General features: G+C 43.3%; 1 protein-coding gene across 3 annotated transcripts in view; it reads right to left on the bottom strand.

Annotated features, from left to right (window-relative positions):
- Positions 1 to 4,726: 4,726 nt before the first annotated feature.
- Positions 4,727 to 15,843, bottom strand: part of LOC121276928 (arrestin domain-containing protein 3-like) — a 71,308-nt gene continuing 60,191 nt past the window's right edge. The window contains exons 5-7 of one of the 3 annotated variants that reach the window (XR_005942757.1): positions 12,084 to 12,340; positions 7,313 to 7,380; positions 4,727 to 5,795 (exon numbers count right to left, since the gene is read on the bottom strand). Coding sequence is in view for 2 of the 3 variants with exons in the window: in XM_041185613.1 (XP_041041547.1) it covers positions 5,746 to 5,795; positions 7,313 to 7,466; positions 12,084 to 12,340 (461 nt within the window). In the remaining variant the exon portion in view is untranslated. Of the gene's footprint in view, positions 5,796 to 7,312; positions 7,467 to 12,083; positions 12,341 to 15,843 lie in introns of all 3 variants that reach the window. The other 2 variants (XM_041185613.1, XM_041185614.1) reach the window with 2 other exon arrangements.

The following is a 15,843-nucleotide window of genomic DNA, read 5'->3' as shown; positions in this document are numbered from 1 at the left end:
TTGACGTATCAGGGTTGGAGGTATTAACATTTTGTTCCTGCACTAAGCCTTCCTTAGCTGTGAAAAAAACAGCTTTTAAGTAATCAGCAGTTTTTATTTTACCTTGAAAAATCTTTTGGTCTTGTGAAGCATGCTGGTGCATAGAATTCTTAAATCTGGTTAAGCTACAGCAAACTGTACAGTGGTAATCTGCATTCTTACATAGTGGAATAATTAAAATAAGGGATGTTTAACAGGCCAAAATTAGAGGAGCATAGATATCTTGGAGGGTTGTACAACTGGAGGAGATTAGAGGTAGGGAGGGATTTGAAAATGAAGATGAGAATTTTAAAATCAAGGTGCTGCTTAAATGGGAGCCAATAAATATATAGTGTGACACCAAGGTTGCAAATAATCTGGTTTAGCCTCAAACAGTTGCCAGGGCCAGGGATGGATTTGATGGCTAGGAAATGGAGTTTGTGGCAGGAGTCACAGGCTTCCCAATATTTAACTGGAGGAAATTCCCGCTTGTCCAGTATTGGGGTTTTAATTTATGAGAAAAGTTAAGGGCATTTGGATTGCTCTTTTTTGGGAAAGAGAGTTCTGGATGGACTAATTGAAGTTTTTAAGATTATACAAAGGGAATTGACAAAATGATCTGGGAAAAATGTTTGCTATCGTAAAGAACACTCAAAATTAAAAATTAGGTAACAAGGAATTCAGGTAGTACCTCTTCTCCCAATGAGTAATACAGATGTGAAATAAGATACCTAGCTGTGGATATTGAAATAGTTAATATAAATAGGTTCAGAAGACAATAGGGAAACCTTACATCTGCACTGCACAGCTGAAAACGTGGTGAAGCCGATTGTCTGATAGAACATCCATCTAATTTTTGTTCTATTGACATTAGTGGAATGCAAGTCAGGAGAGTTTATAATGGGCAAACAGTTGCCTCCACCATACTAATGCACATGTAGTGGAAACAAAAATTTATCTTAAAACCATGGTTTCCTGGGGAGGGAATGTATCAAAGGACACAGTAAATGGAGTTGATATTTGGAAAAGGGAGAGGCTTGATGGGCATAAAGTCTTTAATCTGTTCATCAAATGTTTTATACTTCGCAGGGTATCCACTTAGCTCTCTCTCAACTTCAAAAAAACCAATCAAATGCAAATATTTGAATACTTGCAATAGGATCGGGAATATTTCCAGTCTTACACATCTCTTCATAAGCATTTGTATTAATGTAGTTAGCTGCTAAATACGTGCCAGGGCAAATTTGAGCTAGTCAGAAAAATATCACACAGGTACATGCAAAGTTTTCTAAAACTGACAAGCCTTCTCATAACACTGCTCAACGATCTCATAAAATGGAATGTGCGTTCTCGGAAACACTAAGGTACAGAGGAATTAGAATTCTTAAGTATAGCAGATTTTTCATGTCAGGACCTTCAGTACTAAAAAAAAAATAAAAAAAGATCTGGAATATAGTAGATCAGAAAAGCTGTGGAACTATAGTAATCTGTTACATATAGGACAACATAGATATCTACATGTATACAATAATTTGAGCATAATAAAATGTCCCAAGGTGCATTATAAAACAAAACATGACATTCAATCTCAAGATATTGAGCTGGATTTCTGCTCCTGAGGCAAGTAACTTGAGATGGGAAATTTCCTGGCTTGGAAAAGTGCCCCAAATGGTGCAATTTTTGTTCTGGGGTGGGGAAAGAGATGGATGTGAGATGGTGTTGGGTTTGTCACACACAGGGGCTGCCGAGTGCTGATGTGGGCTGTTTAAAAGGTCCGTCTCAGTCCTCTACAACTTTGTACCAGTTGTTTTGTTAAACATTAGGCCCTCCAACTCTCAGGAACACCCCCCCCACCAACTCAGCCACTCCCCATGCCCATACATGCCAACTCATACTCCCCCCACCCATGCTCATGGCCTCTTAGTCTCTACACCAGCTTAGTGCCAACTCATGGCCACCCATTTATCGCCATGGCCCATTATAGCCTCTATGTCAGCTTAACGCCAACTCGTGCCAACCCATCCCACCACTCTTTGTCCTTACACCCTCAATGCCAACTCACCCATAGGTAGACCTCAGGAGCCATACTGAAAAGAAATAAAATAAAATTCGAAGTGTCTATTACACTATATTAAAAAAATTCATGAAAGCCCATTCAATACATTTAAATCTCCTCATGCACTTAATCCCTAATTAAAAACAAACATTAATATTCATAACCCCACATCAAAGACAGCTTTTTCTTTAATAAACTCTGAACTGTGAATCAAACTCTGAACTTACAACCATTCAACCCCACTGTGATAATGATAGGTTGAGGAAAGCAACCAACCATTAATAATGTTTTAGTGATATCACAAGGTTTTTTTTTTGGTTTCTGGCAAATTCACACCTCTTTGGTATATTACTGTCACCTACTGTATCAGAGGAAGAAGTGCAATGCAATAAAAAAGCTAAATTCTATGCACTAATCCTGTGAAATATAAAAAAGACAACACACCTTTATAAATATCCCAATACCAAAATCTAATTGCTAAAATACAAGCCACCATATACCCTTCTGATGTAAACTGCATAGTTCTCCCCTTTCAGCTGTAAACTTAGTACTGTGCAATAAAACATGCTCCACCGATTGCAGGAATCCTTCCCCATGCTCCTGACACACATTTAGGGTTATGTTAACAAATAGCAACTAATATCTGCTAGAATAGATTTTTTTCCCCCAAGTTTCACAGGCACAGGCAGGCAGTCATTTTTTAAAAAATATTCTAAAGGGCTGGCCATTCAAATAACTTGACAGCTCTAAAGACTTCATCGACCCTTCAAGAGTATTTACATAAGGTAATTACATAAGAACGAGGAGCAGGAGTAGGCAATTCAGCCCCTCGAGCGTGCCCTGGCATTCATTATGATCATAGCTGATCTCATTTCGGCCTCAACTCCAATTTCCATCCCTCACCCCATCACCTTTCAACCCATTACTAATTAAAAACCTGTCTATCTCCTCCTCAAATTTATTCAGCGTCCCAGCATCCACTGCACTCTGAGGTAGTGAATTCCACAGATTTATGGTCTCTCTCTAAAGATTTGTAACTCTCATACTGGAGGATAAGGCCCTAGCCTTATGGGTCAATGAAATTGGGTCAATTGGACTCTGCACTGAGTTCAAATGACCCTGCTGTGTTTGGCTTTCCCACATGTGCGAGTCACAACCCTCCCCCATTCCACCCACCCCACCATCCTATAGCAATAATAGGATCTGTTGGAAATGAGGGCAGGACTTCCAGGTGCTTGTCATGTCCGCCATTTTAAAAAGTCCTTGGAGTCTCCATGACTCTGAAAACCTGGCCTATTAGGTCAGATGACCAAAAACTTGATAAAAGTGGCAGATTTTAAGAAGTGTCTTAAAGGAGAAAAGTGAAGTAGAGAGGTATAGGGAGGGTAATCCAGAGCTTAAGGCTTAGGCAGCTGAATTTCAGGAGTGGTCATCAATGATGGAGCAATTAAAATCAGGGATGCTTAAGATGCCAGAATTAGAGGAGTGCTGATATTCCAAATTGTTGTGGGGCTGGAGGAGTTATGGAGATAAGGAAGGTTGAGGTCATGGATGGATTTGAAAACATGAAATCAATACACTGGCTCCAGCTCAAGCAATGTAAGTCAATGAGCACAGTGCTGATAGGTGAATGGCACTTGCTGCTAGTTAAGACACTGAAGGCAGAGTTTTTGATGACTTCAAGCTTATATGAGGGTAGAATGTGGGACACCAGCCAGGAGTGCAGTAGAATAGTCGTCGGTGGTAACAAAAGCATGAATGAGAGTTTCAGCAGCAGATGACCCGAGACAAGGGGCAAATTTGGGCAATGTTATGGAGGTAGAAATAGGTGGTCATAGTGATTATGTAGATATGTGGTTGCAAGCTAATTTCAGCATCAAAAGTGACACCAAGGTTGTGGACAGACTGGCTTAATCTCAGCCTGTTGCCAGGGAGAAATATACGAAGATATCATGGAAAGTAGAATCAGGTGACTAGAATGCTGAGCAGCGACACAGACTATAAAATAGACAAAAACCTGGCAGCTTTGTTTTACTAAGGGCAGGAATTCCCCCCTTCGTTGGTTGGGGGGGGGGGGGGGGGGGGGGGGGGAAGTTGAAGTGCGGGCACGCAAGAGGTGCACATCCGATTGGCGTGCTGCCATTTTACGTGGGCAGACCAATTAAGGCCCGTCCAGCGTAACATCTGCACGGAAGCACTATGTGCTCCCCAGGCAGGCAGGGGAGGAATCCCGAAACCCAAGAGTGCGCTCTTTCGCGCATGAGCATGAAAAAGCACACTCATCTCCCTGAGGCTAAGCGCTGCCTCAGGGAGTTCGGTTCCACGATAAAAATTATTAAAAATAGAAAAAAAATCTTTGACATGTCTCCTCATGTGACACTGTCACATGAGTTGGGACATGTCCATAACTTTAAAAACTTTAATTATATTTTTTTTTTAAAAACCTACATGAAACCTCACCCCACCCATGGATGAGGTTTCATGCTTTCTCTGAAGCCCGCCAGGGCTCCTGGCCTGCCCGCCAACCTTAAAGTTGGGCGGGCAGGTCCATTAATTACTTTAATGACTCTGTCACTGGTCTCAATTGGCCATTGACAAGTCGGCGGGCACGCAGCTGATTTTGCTGCGTCCCCGCCCACCTGAAAATTGAAATGGGGCATGGCGACGTCGGGAGTTCTGCCCAACGTCACCGCGCATCATTTCACGCGTCGGTGAGCGGGCCCCGCGCCCCCCCCTCCCCACTTGCTGAAGGGAAAACCCTGCCCTAAAAGTATGACAGAAACCCCACTTCTGTGCTTTAATGGGGCTTTGTGTTGCACTTCTGGTGAAATAATGCTAGCTGAGTGGAAATTATTTCGAGCAATCCCATGTCACAGAGTTGCGACTTCATGAATAAAGGTTTGCAAAGAAAATAATTCAGTTATTTAGCAGAAGCACTTAAATAGCACACATTATTCTATGAAATTTAAATCCTGGTTCCCGTGGAAAAAACGCCAATTTGCTGTCTTGTTTCTGCTGAAAAGTGGAGGTGCTTAATTCTTCACATTTCAACATCAATTAGCGCAGCAGAAAAAGCATGGAATCCATGTGCTGGCATCATTAACATAATGCTTTTTTCATTCAGGAAGATAAAAACAGGAAAAATTTTAGTCTTTTCTTTAAATTTAGCATAAAAATCAACCTTTTTAGCAAAAATTAAGTTTGAAAGAAATCCCCACAAATATAGTGCCAATACATATGTACATACATGTAAAGATGTCAACTAATGATATGACAATGCAGATGTATGCATATGAGGCATAATTAACTGCTGAAATGAAAACTTCTTTGGGGAAAGGCTCTGAAAATATTCTCTAGAGAACGGAATCAGCACATTACAAAACAAGACAAAATTGTTCATGCGATAGCTGAGTTGGTATTCACGCAAATATCTTGTAGGTTGTTTCAATTACAGTAATTAAATTAACAATTGTCATTACTTGATCGTACAGAAGAAACATAATACAATGGTTGCTGTGTCCTGTTCTAAATTAAGTAGGTTTTTGGAATGGACTTGAATTATGTCAGATGCCTCAGGAGCAAGCCAAAGTAGACATCACAATCCCCCACCCACCCAACCAGAGGACAAATGTAAACCTCAATCCATTGGTCCTCTTACGGCTTTTCATCCCCTATGTCTGGAAGCCCAGGTTCTGGTTGGTGAATAAAAAGTCAGATTTCCCTGGAAAGGAAAGAATTACAGTGTGAGTATGTGCCCAGATTTTCCTTATTTGAGCTAGATTAAAACAGAATACCTGATTGCTAAATAACCTATGAAGTAAAGATTATCATTCATGTGAGACCAGTCAGGTGATGCTTGCTTGTAACTCGGTTTACCAGGAGATCTGCCCAGTTGCATCAATTTAATGAATACCAATCCTTGTTGACAATAACATCCTTAAATCCCTGATGTTCTTCAATCAAGCACCACCCTTCCTCGGCTGGAACTGAAGCCAAGAATATCCTGTAAATCTGATTAAGTGTCATTTTCACTGCTAAAGGATAAAGGCTAAATTGTTTTGTTAATGGCTTTCAACACCTGATGGTTCACTGATGTACAATTTTGGCTTTTTTTCCCAAACTTCGGATTCTAGAATTCAATAGCTTATGCCTTAAAGCAAATAGATATCCTTTGTAAGCAAATCTAAGCAGTGAATGTTGGCAGGCTATCAGTTTTGGAGGTGTCTAGAAGGCACTGGATTGCAATTAGCAAATTCTCAGACAATTATTTTATCCTCCCTGGGTTGCAATGTACAAGTAAAAGCCCTACCAAGGGTATGATACATGAAATTACTGTAATACAACCTGGTTACATGGCGCACCCAGGCTTGTTCGAAGCTGAGGAATGTCTGTCCCTGTGATCGTGCTCGTAACTTCGAGCATAAGACTTTTCCTACTTTTACAAGATGACACAGTGAGGACACAATCCATCCTGGAGAAAAATCTCCCTAGTTTAGCATGGGCAACAAATATACATCTCCTCTGACATGTCCAAGTAATCATAGGGTCAGTCTATGGGCTTACATAGTTTAGTAAAGGAGGCCTGTGCAAGCCACCTTAATACAGTTGAACCTTTCACTAGTAAGGGTAGCAGTAATTCCACATGGAATGCCCATTTGCTAAAATTACTTATGAGTTCCCTGAAATGCAATGATTTGGAAATAACTAAACCAAAAAAAAGATAATGCAAAAAGAATAACATTTTTAAAAATTTCACCAAAGAAAATGCCAAAGAGCGAATCTGAATGTGGAAATGAAGCCATCCTGAGCCAGCTTACCATAGCTTTAAGAAAGAAAATCAAAATTCAAGATGGGTCTTCCACTGCAATCATTTTTTTTTTAAGTCATGGAATGCTATCTGTACATTTCTCAGGCAAACATTAGGAATCCATGGGCCAGTTGAATTTAAATTATCAGTAATAATCAAAAATTAATGATGCTCCCCTGAACCATCAATGGCAGCATACAGATTTTCCAATACAGCCTGTCTCCCAAAGCCAAAAAACAGGCTGCAGTGAGGATTCAAGGCTCTGCTCCCAGCATTTACTGACCTCTCTGCTGGACATGCACATACACATGAGAATAAAAGAAACAGCAGCAGGAGTAGGCAATTTAGCTCCTTGAGCCATTCAATATCATGTCTGATCTTGTACCTCAACTCCACATTCCCTTATACTTCTTGTCAGACCTTGTCCTTACCTTCAGGTAGTGTGTCACTTAAGCTGTTGTAGTTCATGCCATACTGGCTGTTAAAGTTGGTAGCCTGGCTGTTGAAGGAATGCAAGGGAATTGTACCAATAATAATTGGTAAATTAACAGTTAAATTCATTGAGCCTGCGATCTCTAGGTATACCTAAGAAACACAAACAGACCTTTTAAGAATTTTATAAAAAGGGTTATTGCCAAAAATTAATTTTTCAAACAGAAACAAAAAAAATGCTGGAAAAACTCAGCAGGTCTGACAGCATTTGTGGTTGACGTTTTGAGTCCATATAACCCTTCTTCGGAGCTACAGAGAAGTAGAATTTTTCAAGTTCACTTGCTTCTTTACTCCTGCTCCGCAGACAGCAGCAACTGTGCCAGAAAGTGTTTCCCATATTATACGGCAACCTATCCAAGAGATCACTTTCACATAACGTGTTGGACTATACAACTGTTTATCTCATTACCAGAACACTAAATTGGGCTGCTTGAATCGGGCCTACAAATCTTTACCCAATCATCAGTGTGCCATGTTATTAACTAGCAAGGCAAGTTTGATCACTCATTATGCATCCTTAATGATATGCTCTGAAAATACCAGAGACATTTCAAGCTTACATTCTCAGCATTGGGCTCAAAAAGTCTAAAATGAGATGCAAGCCCATTAGTGCCCATATAAAATGAGTGGTTAGGAAAAGCACAATTGGGTCCTTTCTGATAGTGCCTGTATCTCTACTTAAATGATATCAGCTCTGTTCTGTTCTTCATAACCAGTTGAGGCTGGTTAAGGGTCCTCCATGGTCAAAATTTTGTAGCTGGTGAGAGGGTTCAGGGATAGTGATGGTGAGGGTGGTGCGGGGGGAGGGAAGCCTGGCAGATCACCTTGCTTGGGTGGGAAAGGGTGTTGGGGGCCCTCCATTACTGGCCTCTTTCCAGATTGGGCACCTCCCCAGTCCCCCACATCTTCCCCACTACCTCTGAGTGCTCCCTCCCTCCTGGCCTTGCCATCATGTCCCTCACTACCCCTGGGTCTCCCCTCCTGTCCACACTGAGAGACTCTGCACCTACCATGTCCTTTGGCTCCAGCATTTATACTGGTGGGACTGCTTGTAGCGCCAGCAGTGGCCCAATCAAGCTGCCATTCAATCAGGTTGGCTGGCAGCTCTCCGAGGTACAATTTCCTCCTGAGTGAGGGGTGGAAGTCCTGCCTCCAGCCAATTAATGTTCCTTGGAACGTTAAATTGCTGCAGGGGTACTGTGATTGGTGGAGATGCTTTCCCTGCTGACTCTTTACATGGTGAGGTGGGAAACTCTGCCAAAAAACTCTGTCCTATTTGAAGGTTAAGAAGAAAAAGAGGAGAAAAATAAGAGAGAAGGCATGCTCAGAGCAACTAAGGAATGACAATACTCATTACTCTTGTCAACATCATCCACATCATGACAACAACTGAAAAGAAAAAGAGGACTTTGTATCAGGGACAACGAAGTAGGACCTGGCCTTATGCAGCCACCATCTGTACAGCCCAAAGTAATTACATTAGGTTCCATCCAAGAAAAACTTCATGAAACAATTCCTAAAGGAGACACCATCCATGACAAAATAGCCCGCTGGACTGGCACATCAATCACTACCTTAGACATTCAGGCTGTCTACCACCAGCACACAGTGGCAGCAGTGTGTACCATCTAGAAAGTGCACTGCAGAAACTTGCCAAGCCTCCTTCAACAGCACCTTCCAAATCCACAACCTCTAATGTCCAGAAGAACAAAGCCAGCAGGCACATGGGAACACCATCACCTCAAGTTCCCTTTCAAGTCTCACATCATCCTGACTTGGAAATATAAAATTGTTCCTTTATCATCACTGGGTCAAAATTCTGGAACTCCCTTTCTAACAGCACCGTGTAACTTTGCCCCAAGGACTACAGCAGTTTAAGAAACAGGCTTATCACCCCATCTCAAGGACAATTAGGAATGGGCAATAAACGGCTAGCAATTCCATGAAGGAATAAAAAGTTAGAATACACCAAATTTCATTCACACTAACAGAATATGGGAACAGAGAGAATGTAACAGAAATTTGAAGGGATAGTTTAGATGAAGTGATGGCACTTGAGGGGTTTTTTTTAAATAGAGAATGGGCAACAAGAAACCAACAAAGATAAGGTTTGAGTGGTTAGATCACATAAAAGGATTTCAGTGGCGAAAGGATTGAGATAGAGGAGGGGGAAATAATGCTGCAAAGATGAAGTAAGACCTGGATTTTTGCACAGTTGGGCTGACTCTGGAACCCTTTAAAAATGGCGGACAGGACCTGAATCCAGGATTCCTAACCCAATTCCCAGTGCCGGCAATTTTCGCCACAATGACAAGTCTTGAAATGCACTTAAAAAATTACCCATTAAGAAAGCTGCTCTGAACAAACAACTGCAGCTCTTGCAACATTATAAAAGTATCAGACAAAACCATAATAGTATCAATAACAGAAGCTCTGCCTCCCTTCACACGTCATTCACGAGATGTGGGCTTCGCTGGCTAGGCCAACATTTATTGTCCATTCTTAGTTGCCCTTGGAGGCGGTGAGCTGCCTTCTTGTAATGCTAGAACCCGCACAGTGTTGTTAGGTAGGAAGTTCCAGGATCTTGACCCAGCGACAATGAAGGAATGGCGTAATAGTTCCAAGTCAGGATAGTGAATGGCTTAGAGGGGAGCTTCCAAGTGGTGGTGTTCTCATGGGCAGAATTTTCCGGTCAGCGTGCAGGGGCAGGCTCGACACGCCGTCGTGTAAAACAGTGCACGATAACGTCGGGCGTGCGTCCCACGTCATCACGATATTTCATTCGGCGGGCGCGTGCGGGAGTTGGCTGCGCACCCACCAAAAACGTAAAGGGCCTATTAAGGCCATTAAGAAATTAATTAAAGCACTTAACAATGCTGCCTGTCCAAACTTAAGGTTGGTGGACAGGTGAAAAGCCCAAGCGGCCACGAGCGGGATGAGGTTTCCTGAAGCTTTTATTAAATAAATAAATAAATAATTTTTCATAAATATAAGTCACATGAGGTGGCATGTTTAAATAAATTTTCAAACCAATTCTTTAATAATTTTCATATCCATTCAATCTCCGAGGCAGCTCCGTGCCCTGACTCTCCCTCCTCCCCCCACCCGCACAGGTAGCGCAGCGCTACCAGCCGCATCTTACACTGGTTGGGCCTTAATTGGCCTGCCCGCATAAAATGGTGGTGTGGAACCAATCGCAGGCACCGATCAGCTCCACTCCCGCATCTGCCCACCATTGGAAAATTCTTGGCCCATGTATCTGCTGCCTTTGTCCTTCCAGATGGTAGTGGTCAAGGGTTTTGAAGGTGCTGTCTAAGGAGCCTTGGTGAATTCCTGCAGTGCATCTTGTAGCTGGTACACACTGCTGCTACTGTGTGTCAGTGGTGGAGGGACTGAATGTTTGTGGATGTGGTGCCAATCAAGCGGGCTGCTTTGTCCTGGACGATGTCAAGCTTCTTGAGTGCTGTGGGAGCTACACTGATCCAGGCAAGTGGGGAGTATTCCATTGTACTCCTGACTTGTGCCTTGTAGACAGTGAACAGGCTTTGGGGAGTCAGGAGATGGGTTACTCATCACACGTTTCCTAGCTTCTAACCTGCTCTTGTAGCCACATTATTTATATGGCTAGTCCAATTCAGGTTCTGGTCAATGGTAACCCCTAGGATGTTGATAGTGGGGAATTCAGTGATGGTAATGCCTTCCAACGTCAAGGGGTAATGGTTAGATTCTCTCTTGTTGGAGATAGTCATTGCCTGGCACTTGTGTGGCACGAATGTTATTTGCCGCTTGTCAACTCAAGCCTGGATATTATCCAGGTCTTGCTGCATTTGGACACGAACTGCTTCAGTATCTGAGGAGTCATGAATGGCGCCGAACATTGTGCAATCATCAGTGAACATCCCTACTTCTGACCTTATGATGGAAGGTCATTGTTGAAACAGCTGAAGATTGTTGGGCTGAGGACACTACCCTGAGGAACTCCTGCAGTGGTGTCCTGGAGCTGAGATGAATCTTGTCCAAATGAACATACGGACAATGAAATGAAACAGTTCAAAGAAAGAGTGATTTATTATAACCTCACAAAGTAGTAAATCAATCAAAGCAAACATTTCACTTCAGCCTGTGAAAACAGATTCCTGCTGAGCTAATCCATTTCAGTGTCTTGGAACTCAGCTAAGCATTAATAATGAGGCCATCTGTGAACTGTATCAACAGAAACAGATGGCCAGACATCTGTTTCTGTGGATGACATCATTAAAATGATTGCCCTTGGCCATACAATTGCAATTGGTACTGACAAGGTCCCGAGCCAACAGTAGCCCATCAACGTAAGGCATGTATGCCAGGCTTTGAGGAATATTTGGTGGTACCTTTATGGGTGTCATCACTGCAACTATGGTGGTCACCCTTTCCTTTAGTGTAGTACTGCTGAAACAATCACATATTTATGACTGATGCAGCCTGAGGAAGCAGCCAACATTTTGGTCACTTTGGAGCCACTGGGTCAGATGTTCTAGTTCCCTCTGGGAAGCAAACCAAAGCATTGAGCTGGTTTGGGGCTCAGGGGGAGGATGTGGATGGTGAAGGCAAATGAACTACAAAGTGAGATCAACTAAGATTAGAGAAACAGTGGGGTAAGGCTTCTATTTTAAAGGCTTGGCATTACCATATGTACTGTTAACACCAAACAGTAATTCAAAAACCACCTACCATCAGTGAGTATTCCATCTGGATAATGCTGCAGTTCATCAGTGTGGGAGGCACAGGTGGAATTTTCAGTTCCATTCCATTCCAACTTTCTGTTTTGCCACCCAACACCGGCTCTCCCTCCAATTTGGTTACAAGTTCTGAAGTCTTTTTTCGTTTTCCTTCGGCATGGAAGGTGCATGTTTTATAAATGGCTGCCTTTGGCACCACATTGCGGGAAGAATGATTCTCAATTTCAGCAAATATTCGAATCGATTCACCTGTAGAAGGAACAAAACTCACAATGTATGTTATATTGTACATTACATCTGGACTCTGCAGCAGTCTAGTTGAAAAAGAAATGAGGTTAAGTTAGGGGAATTAAAGGGGACTTTCATAATGGAGGGAACAAATTCTGCAAGCCTTTAAGAAAGGACTAAAGGTATCTCAGTTGATTAGTAGTTTTGCCATGGCTGATGGACAGGGATCACGAAATGACAGATAAAACAAAGGGAAAGAAAATCCCAACTGGATGCTTCCTATGGTGCCTTTACAACAGATGCACAGTTCTGCAGCTGACCAGTTTATTTGGCAGTTCTACTGGCCAATTTGTGATTTTTAAAAAAAATTCATTCATGGGATGTGGGCTTCGCTGGCTGGGCCAGCATTTATTACCCATCCCTATTTGTGCTTGAGAAAGTGGTGGTGAGCTGCCTTCTTGAACTGCTGCAGTCAGGTGGTGTAGGTACACCCACAGTGCTATTAGGAAGGGAGTTCCAGGATTTTGACCCAGCGACAGTGAAGGAACGATGATATATTTCCAAGTCAGTATTGTGAGTGACTTGGAGGGGAACTTCCAGGTGGTGGTGTTCCCATCTATCTGCTGCCCTTGTCCTTCTAGGTGGTAGTGGTTGTGGGTTTGGAAGGTGCTGTCTAAGGAGCCTTGGGTGAATTCCCACAGTGCATTTTGTAGATGGTACACAGTGCTGCTACTGTGCATCAGTGGTGGAGGGAGTGAATGTTTGCAGATGTGGTGCCAATCAAGCAGGCTGCTTTGTCCTGGATGGTGTCAAGCTTTTTCAGTGTTTTAGGAGCTGCATGTGGGGATTATTCCATTACATTCCTGACTTGTGCCTTATAGATGGTAGACAGGCTTTGGGGAGTCAGGAGGTGAGTTGCTCATTGCAGGATTCCTAGCCTCTGACCTGCTCTTGTAGCTACAGTATTTATATGGCTAGTCCAATTCAGGTTCTGGTCAATGGTAACCCCCAAGATGTTGATAGTGGGGAATTCAGTGATGGTAATGCCTTCGAACGTCAAGGGGTAATGGTTAGATTCTCTCTTGCTGGAGATAGTCATTGCCTGACACTTGTGTGGCATGATTTTTACTTGCCATTTGTCAGCCCAAGCCTGGATATTGTCCAGGTCTTGCTGCATTTGGACATGGACTGCTTCAGTATCTGAGGAGTCGCGAATGGTGTTGAACATTGTGCAATCATCGGTAAATCATCAGCGAATATCCCCACTTCTGATCTTATGATGGAAGGAAGGTCATTGATGAAGCAGCTAAAGATGGTTGGGCCTAGGACACTACTCTGAGGAACTCCTGCAGCTGACATGACTAACCTCCAACAACCATCTTCCTTTGTGCTAGGTATGGCTCCAAACAGCGGAGAGTTTTCCCCCTGATTCCCATTGAGTCCAGTTTTGCTAGGGCTCCTTGATGCCTCACTCAGTCAAATGCTGCCTTGATGTCAAGGATAGTCACACCCTCACCTCAGGAATTCAGCTCTTCTATCCATGTTTGAACCAAAGCTGTAATGAGGTCAGGAGCTGAGTGGCCCTGGCAGAACCCAAACTGGGCATCAGTGAGCAAGTGCTGCTTGATAGCACTGTTGATGACCCCTTCCATTACTTTACTGAGGATCGAGAGTTAACTGATGGGGCAGTAATTGGCCAGGTGGGATTTGTCCTGCTGTTTGTGTACAGCACATACCTGGGCCAATTTTCCACATAGCCAGGTAGATGCCAGTGTTGTAACTGTACTAGAACAGCTTGGCTAGGGCCGTGGCAAGTTCTGGAGCACAAGTCTTCAGTACTATTGCCAGAATATCGTCAGGACCCATTGCCTTTGCAATATCCAGTGCCTTCAGCCGTTTCTTGATATCACGTGGAGTGAGTCGAACTGGCTGAAGACTGGCATCTGATGCTGGGGGCCTCCGGAGGAGGCTGAGATGGATCATCCACACGGCACTTCTAGCTGAAGATTGTTGCGAATGCTTCAGCCTTATCTTTTGCACTGATGTGCTGGACTCCTCCATCATTGAAGATGGGGATATTTGTGGAGCCTCCTCCTCCAGTGAGTTGTTTAATTGTCCACCACCATTCACTTCTGGATGTGGCAGGGCTGCAGAGCTTTGATCTGATCCGTTGGTTGTGGGATCGCTTAGCTCTGTCTATCACTTGCTGCTTATGCTGTTTGGCATGCAAGTAGTCCTGTTTTATAGTTTCACCAGGTTGACACCTCACTTTTAGGTATGCCTGGTGCTGCTCCTGGCATGCCCTCCTGCACTCTTCATTGAACAGGGTTGATCCCCTGGCTTGACGGGTAGTGGTAGAGTGGGGGATATGTCGGGACATGAGATTACAGATCGTGTTCGTGTTCAAGTACAATTCTGCTGCTGATGGTCAACAGCACCTCATGGATGCCCAGTCTTGAGTTGTTAGATCTGCTTGAAATCTATCCTATTTAGCATCGTAGTAATGCCACACTACATGATGGAGGTTATCCTCAATGTGAAGGCGGGACTTCATCTCCACAATGACTGTGCAGTGGTCACTCCTACCAATATGTCGTCATGGACAGATGCATTTGTGGCAAGCAGGTTGGTGAAGGTGAGATCAGGTGTGTTTTTCCCTTGTGTTGGCTCCCTCACCACCTGCTGCAGACCCAGTCTAGCAGCTATGTCATTTAGGACTCAGCCAGCAGTGGTGCTACAGTGCCACCCTCAGTGATGGACATTGAAGTCCCCCATTCTGCACCCTTGCCACCCTCAATGCTTCCCTCCAAGTGATGTTCAACATGGAGGAGCTCTGATTCATCAGCTGAGGGAGGGCAGTATGTGGTAATCAGCAAGAGGTTTCCTTGCCCATGTTTGAATGGGGTAGTGTCAAAGGTTAAGCCAATCCCCTCAGTTTCCTGTGGACTGAGAACACAAAAGAAAAGGAAAACGCATGTTCAAGGTTAATTTTAAACAAGGGCTGCTGCATGAAGCAGTGAGGAGGTACATCTTCTTTAAGGAGAAAGCTGGCCTAGGATTAGGTAGCCAGCCAGGTTTCAAGAAATAAAAGACTGATGAGGAAAAAGTTAACCTAATAAATGGTTCTGCATGACATAATTTTATTTTCTTTGAAAACGAGGAGAGGCTGAAGTTAAATTGCTTTGAGGTAAGGCTTGCTCTATCTGCTAATCTTTTAGCTCTGATCCTGTCTGGCTTCCTGCATCTGAGGGGCTGGCAATTAAATTGACCAATACCCTCACTGGTGTGGGATTCACTGGAAACTACCATCTACACTGCTGTGCTGATATTAATTAAACCATTTTAGCAATTACACCAAATTTCCTCTGTGGTGTACACTACAAACCCCATTGTTCCACAATTGTGGCATGCAGGGAGCTAGAATCTGTGTGCTTTGGATTTAATCACTTCTGAGTTCAATTTAACAAAAACCCAAAGTTGCTCAAATCAGTAATGCCCCCATCATATGGCTTGGACTTGGAGCT

This window comes from Carcharodon carcharias, chromosome 4 (genome assembly GCF_017639515.1).
Source record: "Carcharodon carcharias isolate sCarCar2 chromosome 4, sCarCar2.pri, whole genome shotgun sequence".
NCBI classification, from domain to species: Eukaryota; Metazoa; Chordata; class Chondrichthyes; order Lamniformes; family Lamnidae; genus Carcharodon; species Carcharodon carcharias.
The sequence above is the reverse complement of the archived record's forward strand: the minus strand, read 5'-3'. Positions and strand labels throughout refer to the sequence as shown.